The sequence below is a fragment of the Aspergillus nomiae genome (genome assembly GCF_001204775.2).
Source record: "Aspergillus nomiae NRRL 13137 chromosome Unknown contig00096, whole genome shotgun sequence".
Lineage (NCBI taxonomy): Eukaryota > Fungi > Ascomycota > Eurotiomycetes > Eurotiales > Aspergillaceae > Aspergillus > Aspergillus nomiae.
The window spans coordinates 1-15,468 of NW_015378151.1; the positions used below are offsets into that span (position 1 = coordinate 1).

The following is a 15,468-nucleotide window of genomic DNA, read 5'->3' on the forward strand; positions in this document are numbered from 1 at the left end:
TTTTGGTTTTGATTTGATTTGATTTGTGCTGTTGCCATTGTCTTCTTCTGTGATTTCGGGTTGTGAAGGATGATTGCAGGTTGATACCAGGGATGGGTCACATTAACCAGATTGACATACTCCTAGTACATACTACATACATTAGTTACTATAGTTAATCCAATGTAATTTATTGTGAAACGTGGCGGTGCCCTGAACTTCATCCAAGGCGGTGAGCGTGCATCCGTGATCTGCCAGCGCTCATAAACCAAACAAACCCTCGTGCTCTGCCTAAGGACAACTTCTGCCCTCCTGAAGTCATCTTTCTTCCCGAAATATCCCTTTTCAGTTGTATTGTCTTGACTTGCAGTATGGACAAAGTGCAGGCGTTCGGAAAGAACCTTAGGTGAGATGAAACGACTTCTGAGGCTGCTATTATCCCGACCCCCTCAATTGTCGCTTCCACCCGTGATAGTCCTCAACATCTAAAGCCCTCTGCTGACATGTTTCTAATCTTATATTGCTTTTGCGGGTAGTGCGAGCTTTTCGCCTTTCGCTGCGCGCACGCAGCAGATGATCAAAGAGCAGTTGGGTCAAGCCGAAGACAAGACTCAACTTCCCGATGAATATCTTGAGCTTGAGAAGCGCGTGGACGCTCTTAAGTTGGTCCACCAGAAGCTCCTTCAGGTGACGTAAGTGACAGGTCTTGAAAAGCCCCCAGAAAGGGTCTGCTGCTTTCCCATGAAAATAGCGCTGACCAATTCCATACAGCTCGCAGTACTCTAACGAGGCCTACGACTACCCACCCAACATTCGCGAGTCATTCAACGACCTGGGCCGGACCATCGGTGAAAAGGTTCAGCTTTTATCTCAAGCTTCTTCCCCTGCGGAGGCCCAGGCTGCCCTGACTGCCCCTCCTTCGGCCAAGCCTCAGCCTAAGACCTTCAACCATGCCATTGCCCGTGCCTCTCTGTCCGGATCTCAGACTCTGGCGCAGAGCTCCACCGGCGAGGATCCTCTGGCCACTGCCCTGGAGAAGTATGCGCTAGCCTCGGAGAAAGTAGGTGAGGCCCGTCTGTCGCAGGATGGACAGATCCAGTCGCGCTTCCTCGCTGGGTGGAACACGACCCTCAACACCAACCTCCTGTTTGCGGCCAAGGCGCGCAGAAATGTCGAGAACGCCCGTCTTATGCTGGACTCGGTCAAGGCTAGCAAGAAGGCAGCTGCTAGGGGTGATCTGGACAACTTGAGCGAGGAGGCCCGTCAGGAGATCGAACAAGCCGAAGATGAGTTCGTCAGCCAGACCGAGGAGGCTGTGAGCGTCATGAAGAATGTGAGTTGTAAATTCTATAGGTGCAGCTGGGAAGTTTGCTAACTGTCTACCAGGTTCTGGACACTCCTGAGCCTTTGAGAAACCTGGCGGACTTGATCGCCGCCCAGCTTGAGTTCCACAAGCGGGCTTATGAAATCCTCAGCGAGCTGGCTCCTGTGGTTGATGGCTTACAGGTTGAACAAGAGGTATGATCTTTTCCGTCGTTTTGGAAGTGTTTATAACTGACTTGTCTTGCAGGCTAGCTACCGCAAGAGTCGTGAGGGAGCTTAGAACACCCCTTTGAATCTATTTCTTCTTTTCACGCTTTCGTTACGTTCTTCTTTTGGCCAGCTGTTATGGAACCCTCGGATTACGTTGTGAACTACCCCTGATGCACTGAAGATGTTTTATATCCCCCAATTTATGGACATGTAGGGTCAGTCGTGGCTCTATTGATGCGTAAAGTTGATTAGTAGACTGTAAAGCAAGTCTTTTAAGCCTGAGAGTTGTTTTTGGAGTGGGCGGATAAGCATAATCTTTCCACTTTAACATCATGATAAAAACAGAAATAAAACCAAGAGACAGCATTAACCCCCACATATGATTCCTAAATCTACCCCATGCAGCTTCCTATCGAAGCAAGCCTTACGCAAGACAATCCCATTCTGCAACCCATCACCGCCTTACCATCCAGCATCTCTGCCTCAGGCATCAACATCACCTACAAGCTCCCCCAGCCTTAGAGCTCCGACATCCCATACCTCTATCCCGCGGAGAGTCCACCTCAACGACAACAATCCTCCCACCACTGAGTCAATATCTATCGCTCTTGCTCGTCTCGACCCGCGCCAAATCCCCCGTCCCTTACGAGGCAAGCGGTCCATTCTACCTCCTCGAAGACAACACCGATTCCCGCACCGGTGGAGAAACATCAGAGATACATCGACTTGCGAACAGATACAAACCACCGAACGAAGCCAGCATACCCGCATCGGAACCACCCACTCACTCACGGATTATCTCCACACACACAGAAAAAGAAGAAAGAACAAGAAGACACCGGCTGGTCCCTGTGTCCGACTGCATTGACCCTCCACCACCTACAATCCATAGCTATTCGAAGCAGAATAACCAAGATACAAAATGGCGAACGGGTGTGTCTTGTCACCTCCTCACCCAAAAGACCAAGAAAAGAAAAAACTAACAGCGTGAAAACAAAAGGTGGAGTCTAATCATCGGCCTGATCGTCATCGCCGTCGCGTCCGTTGTCGCTTGGCTGTTCAGTCCTAAGGGCGAGAACCAGACGTATGTGATCCCCCTCCCCCCAATCCCCCTTCAATGTTCTCCTCGGATCTAGGTCTAACGGGTGTCTTAGGCTCTGGCGGAGTACGCTTATCCTCTCGTTTGTGTCTTGTTATTTGATGTGGGGTATGTCTTTTTCTCTCTCTTTTCTATCCTTTTCTGTTTCCTTTGTACTAGGTTTGGGTATTTGGGGTTTGGGTTGGGAGAATGAGTGTGCTGACTTGTGATATGTGCAGCGATTACGTTCCTGGCGCAGTGGCATCCGCTTATTTCGCCGAAGAGGGCGGATATTAGGCCTGATCGGGTGCCGCAGTGATTTTTCTTTATTGGGTTCTTGGTTGGGGGGAGGGTAGGATATGTTAGGTTGGGTTTGGAAGGTGGATGAGTGAAGTGAATTATGGGGTTTTTGTATAGCTATCTTGTGTATGCTTGGTACTACGTTTTCTTTCTTTCATGTTGCTACATTGATGTTTTCTCAGCGGTGATTCATAGATTCTCATGAACGGGATGAGTTTCGTTTTTCACTTGAAAGATCTGATAGGTATTTCCGTTGTATGTTAGCCAACCCCTATTGTTCCTAGGATGACTCTCTGTACTGTCCATCGAGCCATTAGTCCGGCGACTGCTAGTGTTACAGCGCGGAGGTACCCGCATCCTAAGAGGACATATAGGGCTTCGATATTACTCAACAGCACCAGATGTGTATCGGCTGCCCCCAGTGAGAAAAGTGAGCCTGTCAGCTCGACGAAGTTTGCTAGGTAACTTGTCGGTACCGACTGAGGCAGCATCTGAATCAAGCTTTCTAGAAGCGTTGACGAAGCTGCCGATGGTGATCCCGCTATTCCTGACGAGCCTGTGGTGGTGGTGGTTGCCGCGGCGGTCATACCGCTCAGCGCGTGCTGCGAGAGATTGCCCGGGGTTACGCGACTTGTCCCTACACTGCTGTTGGTGGGTGTCTGAGATGCAATGCCACTGCCGTCGCCCCAGATGACAAGCAGTATCGGGAAAAGTTTGGCACAACTGCTAACGAGAAGTGCAGTGCTGATGGCGGTGGGGCTGGCGGGTGTTGGAGGAGGCAGCGGTTGAATGCTCTGAATTGGAGCTGTGGAGGCGCGGCGCAAAGGAGGTGGTGGTAATGAGCTCTGAGTTGCTGGATTGACGGCGTGATTATCACTTCCTAAACTGTTTGCGGCTGAGAATCCTCCGCCCGCTGATGGAATATCGTAAGAGCCTTGCCGAGTGAGCCTAGGTGGACTCAACATGGATGCTGAGGTGGGAGATACTTGGGATTGCGCATTCGTGATTTGAGTTGGAGGAGAGGTATGTACTGGTGTCGACGGGGTGGAGAGGGGGCTATCTGTCGTGGTAGTATTCGAGTTGCTGCCATTCTGCCTCAAGCCCCTAGGTGTTGGGGCGAGTACTGAAGCTAGGACACGGATGGTGAGATGATGGGCAAGAGTCGCAAGCGCATTTAGGCCCAAAAAGAAAAAGTACTGGACAACGATCGGTGCGCGAGAGAGGAAGGTGGTGGCCAAAGAGGGAGACTTCTCAATGCGAGCCCATGTCAGATAGACGTCAAACAAAAGTAGAAGGACTCCTAGACGAATGATAGAGCGCTAGAGAGCAGATACTTTGGTCAGTTGGACAGATCCTAATTCCGAGGACACAGTGGACTAGAAGAGAAAGCGAATGAGAAATAACAGGACGTACATCGAATTGGTTGTTGTCTCCTCCAAGCCTATTGAAAAGGAGATGGCGATAGACCTTCTGTGGTCAGTACATTAGTTTCCAAATAAGCCATCACTTCAATATGCATACCTGCGGCTTGATCAAAACGAGATCAATGAAGATCACGACAAAATCGTATTCAACATACTTATCCGCGAATCGCTGGCAGCGTGGACATTGTGTCAAGCGCACGCCTTTGCCTAACGAACGATCGTCGGCACGACTGTAAGTGCTATACAAATGCGACACGGGATACGAGCACTCGATGCAGATAGGCATCATGTCATTGACTTCTAGTCATCCTGAGATCCATAGTCAATGTCTATTTCAGGGAGAGGTCAAGGGAGCTCATCGCGACGGAATCGCGGCGGTTCGGTGTCCAGGCCGAAGGCGGTGAGTGTCCATGTTATAATGTCCATTTGGGGATATTTTCATCGATCAGTCTAAGTATATACATTCATGCCAGAACCCCTGCTACACTTGGTGCATATTATGTACTAGTTCGAGGCAAAAAGAAAGGCCAGAAGGTCTATATCCATCAATCAACAACACCCGTATCGTCCGCCCAACTCGGCTGAATGCTCCGACACACTTGCTCATAATCAGAAAACCGTTGGGAATTCTCGGTCAATCCTGGAGTCGTCCAGAACATAGTCCAATTGGTGTCAGATAGCTTCCACGTCCCCGTAGAGCGCTCGAAGTACCACTTATTCACTGGATTGTCCTTGCGACTGCGCCAACATACCCCGTTGGGGAAACATGAGCGAACCATAGCATTGAACACAATATCGGCCACACCACCAGCTCCTTGACTGCGTTTCAAGACAGCAAACTTGTCCAGGTATGGGACCATCCGAGCTTCACTGGCCGGGCTACCATCATCTTCCACGCCCGGCGGCAGCTCCCATGTGAGGATAGCACCACCTTCATACTCTCCTGCAATGATCAGTCCGGCCAACCGATCGTTGACTCGATTGAGATAATCCTGGACGTCGAGTTTACGGTTGAAGGAGTCTTCGATCAAATGAACTAATCGCGGCAGGTCGATGCTCGGATCATCCAGCGTCAGCCGTGGACGATTCTGCGCTGTCCACACCTCAACTCGTGGGTTGGGAATCATTGTGATAGGCATGCCTCGTTTGACAAAAGTTGTATGAGAACTAGGGGAATTTATAGAGCCTCGTCTACGGTTCATCGCCTCTCGTCGGCTCACGGGCAGTGAAGAGGAAAGCAGCGGTTTGTCTGTGAGTAAGTTGTGAATGAGCGGGTTTCGCTGTCGTCGGGTTCCCACAGCAGATACATCTGAAGGGCTAGCCTGAGGTGTCCTAGCTGAATTAGAAACTTCCAGCGGAGAGGTAATAATCCCTGAGGACGCCGATGGGAGCATAGCAAGCACACTTTGCGACAGTTGCAAGTTGTCCAGGTGCCTCTCCAAAGGATCCTGAATGGAGGTATCTTCCCGTTTTGGTGTGGTTGTTGTACAAGCCTGTACGTGAAGCAACTCATTCTTGATATCATCAAATTCCTGCTCCATATTGATGAAAACGTGCGATGTCTGCGGTCCTTGGAAGGAAGGGATTCCTCCAAGAGGGTCCAGGAGAATTACTCGATCCAAAGAAACCTCTTTTTGCAGCTTAGCGATTTTCTGCGCCGTGAGCCAAGGGTCTTCATCAGGGTCGGGGCGCATCGCCAGGCCGGCAAGCTCTTTTGTGAGGGCCAGAATGGCATCATTCGCAGATATAGTAACTGCCTTAGGGACATCTTCCGTGTAGGCAATGGGGGCAACAACCACAATTTGGCCGTCACGGAGCGGATTGAGGAGTGCCTTTCTGGAAAGAACGGTGGGCTGCTCCGGATACATCGGGGACAGAGACAAGACCGAGTCGAGATGGGCAGACTTTGAATCTGGTTGTCCATCTACTGCAATTGAAATACGTTCGGCTTGTTCTGCAGCAACCCTGCGTAAGGTATTTGCATTGTCCGCAGTTCCAGGGTCAACCACAACACAGCAAGCCATCCCTAGGCGGCTCAACTGGGACAGGGTCTTGGCCACTCCATTGATGATCGTGTCATCAAGTAGCTGCGGTGTCCTGAGCTTAATCAGGGCTAGATGTAATCTTTCCTCTGGTAATTGTAACGGTGGCGGGAGAGGCGTTGAGTCATGGCGGAAAACAGGGCTATCATACACAGACCGCGAGGCTCCGTAGAATGAACCTAGGTTAACCCCCGACGGTAGTGATTGCGCAACCGTTTCTTTCGAATGTCTGGTGGTCGGTTTTATCTGTGCTTTCGGAGAATGTTGTGCTTTCAGGCGAGCCAGATACGATTTAGCCTCTCGTTTCGTAGACGCGGAGTTCAGCAGACTAAGGAAAAATTCCTATAGCCGGAAAAGCCATTGAAGTGGTCAGTGGATGCTTCCTGAAACTATTGGTGCTGGGCGACCATCGTACACGATCCAATAATTTTTCCTTAGCCCGACGACCTAGTCGGTCATAGCTTCTGCTGCTGGACGAAAACTCGGCACTTTGGTTGATCGGCCGATCGGAGGTAGAGGACAAGGACCGGCAGTTAGAAACCCCCAAACTTGGCTGACCGACGAAGGGGGAGGTTTGTTGCTGCTGCAGGATGGCAAGGTCAATTGGAAAGCAATGTACAAGAGAGAGGGTTTCACGATTACCTTTAGTAGAGAGGACTTCGCTGTCCGCGGCCAAGTCAGCGCCCTAGAACTCATGTTTCATTGCTATCGAGGATGAAAGAGCCTGATTTCAGGAAGGAATACATAGGAGTTGGCGAAGGAAGAAGCCTGAAGAAGAAAGGTGGTACAGAAGGAGAGCAGCAGAGAGGAGTGAGGGGGTCCAATTTGGAGAAAACAAAAATGAGTCGATGCGGATAATGACGCATTCCGGTCTCGGCTTCTGATTGGCGCCGATAACACCCGCTGCTCGGAGATTGATAAAAAAAAAGAAGTTATCTCCACAGTTAACAGTTCATGGCGATGATCTTCTTTCACCAGACAAATCCACGCATTGTCTTCAGGAGTAGTGTTCATTCCTGGGTTCCCATTATTGCTTACAATCCCTCGGCTTGGTCAGGAGAGTGCAGCGCTGCTAGAGACTGGCATAGAGAAGTGTAGACGCCAACATTGCAGAATACGGAGTTGTAGGTTCGGAACATGTTGACTCAAACTAGGACCCATTCATGTACGTAATTGATTGATTCTTATTCAAATAGCCTTCAAATGTTTCAGGATGTGGTTCTCTTGGCTGCTCAGCCGTTCCAGGGTGGTCTTGAACAATCGCGGTAACTTCGTCTCCTCATACGTAGCTCCACAGATAATCATCTGCGCAATCGCCTGTGCTGAGAGGAAGACTTGTGGCATTCCATGGCCGTTAAAGCCGGCAATCACCAACTGGCAAGGTTTGTTTGGGATGGGTCCAACATGCGGCAAGGAGTCGGTGCTATAACCCATTACTATGCGCAAAACGTTAGCACCAGCTATTTAATCAAGTCACGAACGAGCTAGAACAAGAGACGCACTTCCCGTCCAAACACGGTCGGTATATGCCCCTGTGTTCTCCCAGCCGTGGAAGTGCCGTTGCATGTAATTGTCAAAGTACCGCGTAGCAGATTCTATCAATCTGCTGTCGTCCGTATTGTTGTACCACTCGCTGGAGTCATGGAAAAACGTAGACTTTCCCCCACCAACAACAATGCTGCCATCCGGTCGGGGGATCAGATAATCATAGTCCCAGGCATTAAAACGCAATGTGTAAGAGCAGTTCAGCGGGGTTTTCGGTGGATTGGGCACCACGATCCGACTACAGACACCTCGTACAGGGACAATCTTGTCCTTGTATTCGGGAGCGATGGCAGATGTATATGCATTACTGGAGAAAACAACCCATTTTGCTCGAACCGAACCTCGGCTAGTCACGACAGTCCAACGTCCATCAATGTCAGGGGTTTCAGATATGCGGAGCACGGGTGTTTGAGTTTGAAGATTGACGCCGGCCGAGACAGTCCGCTCCAAGAGTTGAGTGGTAAATTTGTATGGCCAAAGTCGCCCTGTGCGACAGCGAAAGCAGCCCCGGGCGCCTTTCACGCCAGACACCTACGCAGGGGATGAATATACAAAGAAATCTGCAATGGCTGAGCTGGTACTCACAGCTTCCGCAGTCTCTTTTGGACTGAAATCGGCCTCCGTTGTTGTAAGGGCTCCCTGAGCAAGAAGAGATTCGTATCCCGTCTTGGTTTTGGCACAATGATTATCGTCAAGCTGCACATCAACGACCTTGCCGAATTCTAGATCGCAATCGATCTTCTCCTCTTCTACACAAGACTGAACCGCTGCCATATGCGCCAACTCAAAAGCGGCCACTTCTTCTGCTGCGTCAATTCCATATTTATCTGCCAGGGCACTGACTTGGTAATATACATCAGGTTTCAGATGACCGCCTAGGGGGATCAGATGTCAGAGTCAGCACTTCATTAGTTACCTAGATTTAGTTGTGACTTGCCATTGCGACCCGTAGCCCCTGAGCAGGCCTGACGGGCTTCCAGTATTACTATAGAAGGTTTATCAGCTGACGAGGATTGACTAAGACGCATACAGTGGTATGCAGTCGATACGCCTGCATATCCTGCCCCAATGATGACAATATCACTAGCATCAGGCAGCACCTCGGTTGAGCGATGGCTATCGAGAAAATGAGGCTCAGTGCGCCAGAATGAAGTCATGCCATTGTTGGCAGGAAACGCTTCGGCCATGGTAGCAAGAAGATCGACAGTGCTGTATGCTTTGCTGTCCTGGTTTGTTGCGTTCTCAAGGACTCCTTACATGCTCTGTTGTAGAAGTAAGGCCCGGTCCCTGTGCATGGACACACCCACTACTGCATGCAATCAGGTGCGGAGAAACCAATCAAGGAGCACTATGTTTAGTGTCAAGGATAGACCATGATGAATCTCCGATATAGCAGTCCATTCTCTATCATGAAGTGTGTTATTAATAGATCACCAATTGGTGGTAAATATTTACAGATATTGCGCAGGCTCATTACTGAGACGAAGATAGTAGGCAATCTTGTCTTAGAGAACCCCCCCTTACAGGATCCTTGCTGGACTGAGACGTACGGCACGTGTTCCATGACCCGGTTTGACGTCTCAGTGTGACAAGAGTCCATGCTTTAACTGACACCGAGCAACACATTATTCTCAGGAGTACTGACTAGTTGTCGTAGTACCGACGAGTAAAACTCGTGCTCCGTACGGGACCCATCCGGTTACGGGGCAGAAACCGTCAAATTTCTCCATATCTCTCCCCCCCATCCCCCAGCCTACCCACCCGTCCATGTTACGCGTATAAATTACATACGAACATGACTTGCATTATCAGGTATCCATATAACCGTCAATAATACCCCGCGTTGGGTTCAGCAATCTTCCTTCACCGGGATAGAAAGCAATCAATTAAAGCCCTGGCAATTAACTAAATTAATCCCAGTAGTAGTAAGACTTTTAGTTCTGAAGTTTCTGACCATCTGCAGGGGGATCGATCGACCAACATTTTTAGTTCCCTATCAGCGGATAGTTAGTGGATTAGATCCTTCAGGAACACGCATATTCCTCGATCGTTGACTACTTTGCCTTCTCTCCTGCTTTCCCTGGTCTCCTTTTTGTATTGATTTTGTTCCGTACGTACCAAAGAAAAAAGAGAAAGAAAAAAGAAAGAAACGGACAGCCAATCATACTGTGCCCGGGTCACACTTCCACAATACTACTATCCTTCATTTGCCTCTGTGTGAGTGGCAATCAAACGCCTCACTGTGTCCACCCTTTGGCACACAACAATCCACTCACATTCCCTTACGTGCGTTGAGAAGATCTGGTTGGTAAACTGCACTTTCCAGTTCCTAACTTGAAAACCTCCTTCATTCAGGCTTAACTGGTGGCTTGCGTCTTTTGGCTTACGACCCGGCCCTAAGCTTCTGGAACTGCAACCCGACTCAAGTTCTTATCGCCTGTCCGCATCAGAGCTAATTTTTGATCCCCACCATTTTCCGAGGATTCACGCCCCTCGATTCGACTCTTTTTCATCCCTCCTAGGGTCCCCTTCAGCCAATCCTTTCCACAATCCTGCGCTTTCAGCAAATCCTGTCCGCTTGGACTTTTACTCCCCTCTCTTCGAGTATATCTGTCTGCTTTCGCATTTTACAAATTTTCTTTCCATCTGCCCTGCAAATTCAAAAGGAACGTCGGCTTGCGACCTATTGAAAATCGAGTCCTGAGAGCGACAGATAATGTCCGATTATACCTTCGATAAGTCGGCTGCGGACCAGCCCATCAATGGGTTCAAGCCGTTATCGAACGCGGACGGGTTCTCCTTGCCTACGACCGGGGATGACCTCTCACGCCTGAGCGCCCGTGGAGATTTTTCAATGGCCAACGGGATCCCCATGGAAGAGGTGGATGATGACGACGAAGAAGAGGTCGACGAAGACTACGTTGCAGTGGACCATGACGATATTAACGAATTTCCTTATTGGTTCCGTCGCCCGCCTGTGCATCAACGCACGAAGCTGGACGAGTTGCACCCTTTTGTACAGGTCTTGACTGTGTCGAATGTGGAGGACTGTGTCAACGTGGAGAGCGCGTTTCCCGAACAAGAGCGCTGTACCCGAGAGAAGGTATGGACATATTCTCCACTCCAACTTTCCGATCTGTCGCCTGGCTGACTTGGTGTCAAAGTTTGTATATCGCCTGAACCGATGCCCCGAACTTTGCTTGGGTCTCTTTACACTGCCTATCTTAGGAGAGGACCAGCCGAAGCCTCGCCCGACCTTGGTTGGACACATCGTTGCGACTCGCATTTCGACTCCGCTTGTGACCGACAAGGCTATGGAGCTTCCCGCGAACTGGCAAACCGAGCGCATGACTGTGGAGAACGGAGAGACCGTCGGCCATGACGAAGATGGTGCCACGATTGCTATCCATTCCTTGGCTGTTTTGCCGGAGCACCAAGCAAGCAGGTTGCCACCACGTTGTTGAAGTCCTACATCCACAGGATCAGAGAAGCACAGATCGCCGAGCGCATTTCGATCATAGCCCATGATCATCTCGTGCCATTCTACGAATCTTTTGGATTCGAGAACCGTGGTCCTAGCAAGTGTCAGTTTGGTGGCGGCGGTTGGACAAATTTGGTAAGTGAAGTTTTTCTGAAAAGTACCCCTACTTGCAGCCTGTAACTGACCAACGGCAGGTGTTGGAATTCATCGGAGAGTAAATCGTCATGGGTGGTTAGGATTGCTGCGACTGATGTTGCGCCGCCTCGTTGACAGGTCTTCCTCTTACCTGGCCCTTTTTCCTCTTTTCTCACTTTTTCCCCTTCTATGATATCTTCCTTTTCCTCCTGTTTTAGGTTTCCCCTTTGTTGTTGATTTTCACAATTCCCACGCGACATTTGACGCATGTTATGTTGAAACACTGGGTTCGGTCTTCTTACATGATGGGTTCAAGAGAAAAGCAACGGAGTTTGTCTGGGCTACGATGGTTCTGGGACAGATACCCCATGCTGATGACGACCATGAATAGGCGGCTAGTTTTTCAGGTCAGGGCAGGAATATTTGTGTATCATAGTCCCGCGGTAGTTCAATGTACATGATCATGATAGAGAGCAATTGAATAGGGAAAGCTATGAAACTGAACTGTTTGTAACGAAGTCGACAGGAACTATAATAAGTAGTTTATCTGGACGGGTCTCTTTTCTCTCGGCTACTAGAAAGGAAAAAAAGTTCCCCACATTGCGTCTCTCACCGCCCGCCAAAACTTTGCGCCGACCGCCCGGAATATTTTTTTTTTCGTTTTTGTTCAGCGAGTGCTTCGACTCGGAGACTTCAAAATCTTATCATCACCTTCTGGGATATTCTTGAGAGTCATATTTGGTACTTCTCAGGTTGCCCATCATGAAGACCACTTGGAAGGATGTGAGTTATCTTTGGTTGCGCCTGAAATGCTGCCGTCACGCTCTAGAACCGTCAAACTGATAGAGTATTTTTCTCAGATCGCTCCTGTGCCCACGAGCCAGGAATTTCTGGATGTCGTCCTCAGCCGTACCCAGAGACAGCTGCCGACTCAGATCCGTGCTGGTTTCAAAATCAGCCGTATCAGAGGTATTTCGCAATCCCCGATCGTTAATTTCGGACCAAAATGATTGTGATCCGAATTAACAAGATAAAACTCGGATTTTGCTGATACGAATTTTGCCCCCGCTGGTTAGGCTTTTATACCCGAAAGGTCAAATATACCCAAGAGACATTCTGCGAAAAGTTCCAGGCCATTCTAGATGGATTCCCCCGGCTTCAGGATATTCATCCTTTCCGTAGGTTTTTAGGCTTTTGATTATTCTCCCGGTGCGACTGTCTAACAGTTACTAGACAAGGACTTGATGAACACACTCTACGATGCCGACCATTTCAGAATCGCTTTGGGTCAAGTTTCTACCGCCAAACATCTTATTGAGACTGTTTCCCGCGATTATGTCCGTTTGATCAAATATGCCCAGTCTCTGTTCCAGTGCAAGCAGCTGAAGCGCGCGGCCCTCGGTCGCATGGCCACCATTTGCAGACGTCTCAAAGACCCTCTGGTCTACCTCGAGCAAGTCCGTCAACATTTGGGCCGTTTGCCATCCATCGATCCCAACACCCGAACTCTCCTGATCTGCGGGTACCCCAACGTCGGAAAGTCTAGCTTTTTGCGCAGCATCACCAAGGCCGATGTTGACGTTCAGCCATATGCATTCACAACCAAGAGTTTGTTCGTCGGTCATTTCGACTATAAGTACTTGCGATTCCAAGCCATTGATACCCCCGGAATTTTGGACCACCCTCTGGAGGAGATGAACACGATTGAAATGCAATCCATTACCGCCATTGCCCATCTTCGCTCCGCGGTCATGTACTTCATGGATTTCTCTGAACAGTGTGGCTACTCCGTCGCCGACCAAATCAAGCTGTTCCACAGCATCCGCCCGCTATTCGCCAACAAAATTGTCTTCCTTGTCGTCAACAAGATTGATGTCAGGCGCCCCGAGGATTTGGAACCCGAATACCAGCAAGAGATCGAGTCGATCCTCAAGTCTGGAGATGTGGAAATGCTGCAGTTGTCTTGCACCACTACTGAGGGTGTAACTAACGTGAAGAACGCCGCTTGCGACAAGCTACTGGCCGAGCGAGTGGCACAGAAACTCAAGTCTGGAACGAACAGCTCTGGTACTCCCGGTGGACGTCTGGGTGATGTCCTTGCCCGTATTCATGTTGCACAGCCCATGGGTGGTGTTCAACGTGAAACCTTCATCCCTGAGGCCGTTAAGACCCTCCAGAAATACGACAAGGACGATCCTAACCGGAAGAAGTTGGAGAGGGACATTGAGGAGGAGAACGGTGGTGCTGGTGTCTACAACATTGACCTCAAGAAGACCTACGACTTGGCCAATGACGAATGGAAGCATGATAAGATTCCCGAAGTGTGGAACGGCAAGAACATCTACGATTTCGTGGATCCCGATATTGAGCAGAAATTGGCCGCTTTGGAGGAGGAGGAAGAGAAGCTGGAAGCTGACGGTTACTACGACTCTGATGAGAGCGTGGAAGATGCTGAGGATGCAGACACCCGCATGAAGGCAGACTTGATTCGTGAGAAGCGGGCTTTGATGCGCAACGACGCGAAGATGCGCAAGTCTCTCAAGAACCGCGCACAAATCCCTCGTAGCGCCAAGGCCAAGTCGCTGTCCCAAATGGAGAATGCTCTCGAAGAGGCCGGCTACGATGTCGATGCTGCTTCCGCTCGTGCCCGCTCCAAGAGCCAAACCCGTGGACGTACCACTACTCGCGATGCCGATGGCGACGATGCTATGGATGTCGACATGTCCGATCCTCGCCAAGCCATCGCCAAGGCCAAGGGCCGTGCCCGTAGCCAGGCAGCAACCAACCGTCTCCTGGACGGTGTTACCGATACCACGGCTCGCAGCAAGGCCGAGCGTCTCAAGAAGCTGGGCCAGAAGAAGATGAACCGCATGGCAAGAGCCGGAGAGGCCGATCGCCACACTACTGCATCTCTCCCCAAGCACTTGGTATGTCCTCACAGTCACCCTTTTACCCCTGTTGCTCATTCACTAACGTTTGTCTCTAGTTCACCGGCAAGCGTACCATCGGCAAGACTCAACGTCGGTAAAGGCCTTGTCTTCAAGTGCCGAGTGCACGATGAGACGATGTCACCACCCCTTAATATATCTCATCTTCTACATGTCATGAACTGGGTGTCAAAAAACAGGGCGTCGGGGGTTATGTTTCTTCATGTTTTGATTGTTTGTTACAGTCTCCGGATGAATTATACTGCTGCGTAAATACCTGGGGTTGTTCCGACCCAACCGAATCAGCATTTATCGGCTTGATTGATTTAAATATTTTGATGAACGCGAAGACGAAGATAGAAATAAAAATTGATCATTTTGCCTTGATTGACTCTCCATTTTGTCACTTCTCCGCGGCGTATCATTGACTAGAGACTTGAGATATTTCTCTTCCCTGTTAGTACTCCCAGAAATCAACTGGCAAACAAATTCGCCATATATACACTAAAATTCAAAACCGGCGCCCGGATCCTATGCCAAGAATGGACTAACCTCTTTTAGACGGCCGATTTTTGAACAAGGTATTGTATAGTATACAGGTCCTATATAACAATAATAATACTTTATAATATATTTCACTAATACAATACCCTTGGCCTTACACTTCCATACCCCTCCTTGGTGAAGATCCATCGATTATATTCATTCTCCCAATACAATCTAACTGCGCAAAAATAGTACTTAATCTTGGCGTATCAAAGATAGAGGCTGCTGATATAATAATAACGATTGGTGAACTTACAGCGGCTTAGATAGCTGATATTGTTGATTGCCACGAGCGTATAATAAGGAGACTACGTACTAATAAACGCTTATTTGGGAGCGTGAAAGTATCTTTAAGTAAAGGTGGGAGGCCACGGAGCCTTACTCCAATAATAGTTGCAACTTTTTGTGATCATTTGATTGAAAAGCCTAATTTATATCTATATAAAATGGCTAAATTTATCCGGGATATATTTGAAAA

General features: G+C 49.3%; 7 protein-coding genes across 7 annotated transcripts; 4 read left to right on the forward strand and 3 right to left on the reverse strand.

The window, feature by feature from the left end:
* Window positions 1-260: 260 nt before the first annotated feature.
* ANOM_005013 (BAR domain-containing protein) lies at window positions 261-1,729 on the forward strand (the record flags this gene model as incomplete). Its single annotated transcript, XM_015550270.1, has 5 exons — window positions 261-385; window positions 516-671; window positions 751-1,312; window positions 1,366-1,497; window positions 1,550-1,729. Coding segments are annotated over 5 exons (1,002 nt in total), but the record flags the coding sequence as incomplete, so codon positions are not given.
* A 705-nt stretch (window positions 1,730-2,434) lies between these two features.
* Window positions 2,435-2,909, forward strand: ANOM_005014 (V-type proton ATPase subunit e; the record flags this gene model as incomplete). The annotated part of the gene is made up of 4 exons (XM_015550271.1): window positions 2,435-2,445; window positions 2,513-2,596; window positions 2,667-2,719; window positions 2,830-2,909. The coding sequence occupies 4 exons, from the start codon at window positions 2,435-2,437 to the stop codon at window positions 2,907-2,909; spliced, it is 228 nt and encodes a 75-aa protein (XP_015407921.1).
* A 241-nt stretch (window positions 2,910-3,150) lies between these two features.
* On the reverse strand, window positions 3,151-4,600 carry ANOM_005015 (sterol homeostasis protein ARV1; the record flags this gene model as incomplete). Its single annotated transcript, XM_015550272.1, has 3 exons — window positions 3,151-4,209; window positions 4,304-4,360; window positions 4,412-4,600. 3 exons carry the CDS (start codon window positions 4,598-4,600, stop codon window positions 3,151-3,153), a joined length of 1,305 nt encoding a protein of 434 aa, XP_015407907.1.
* A 259-nt stretch (window positions 4,601-4,859) lies between these two features.
* arg2 (acetyl-CoA:L-glutamate N-acetyltransferase) lies at window positions 4,860-7,052 on the reverse strand (the record flags this gene model as incomplete). The annotated part of the gene is made up of 3 exons (XM_015550273.1): window positions 4,860-6,698; window positions 6,772-6,939; window positions 6,999-7,052. The coding sequence occupies 3 exons, from the start codon at window positions 7,050-7,052 to the stop codon at window positions 4,860-4,862; spliced, it is 2,061 nt and encodes a 686-aa protein (XP_015407906.1).
* A 492-nt stretch (window positions 7,053-7,544) lies between these two features.
* ANOM_005017 (NAD(P)/FAD-dependent oxidoreductase) lies at window positions 7,545-9,088 on the reverse strand (the record flags this gene model as incomplete). The annotated part of the gene is made up of 4 exons (XM_015550274.1): window positions 7,545-7,792; window positions 7,859-8,432; window positions 8,487-8,776; window positions 8,932-9,088. 4 exons carry the CDS (start codon window positions 9,086-9,088, stop codon window positions 7,545-7,547), a joined length of 1,269 nt encoding a protein of 422 aa, XP_015407905.1.
* A 1,529-nt stretch (window positions 9,089-10,617) lies between these two features.
* On the forward strand, window positions 10,618-11,675 carry ANOM_005018 (polyamine acetyltransferase; the record flags this gene model as incomplete). Its single annotated transcript, XM_015550275.1, has 4 exons — window positions 10,618-11,004; window positions 11,066-11,346; window positions 11,382-11,517; window positions 11,577-11,675. 4 exons carry the CDS (start codon window positions 10,618-10,620, stop codon window positions 11,598-11,600), a joined length of 828 nt encoding a protein of 275 aa, XP_015407920.1. The 3' UTR covers window positions 11,601-11,675.
* A 595-nt stretch (window positions 11,676-12,270) lies between these two features.
* ANOM_005019 (putative GTPase NOG1) lies at window positions 12,271-14,545 on the forward strand (the record flags this gene model as incomplete). The annotated part of the gene is made up of 5 exons (XM_015550276.1): window positions 12,271-12,300; window positions 12,378-12,486; window positions 12,594-12,695; window positions 12,751-14,444; window positions 14,504-14,545. Coding segments are annotated over 5 exons (1,977 nt in total), but the record flags the coding sequence as incomplete, so codon positions are not given.
* Window positions 14,546-15,468: the final 923 nt, after the last annotated feature.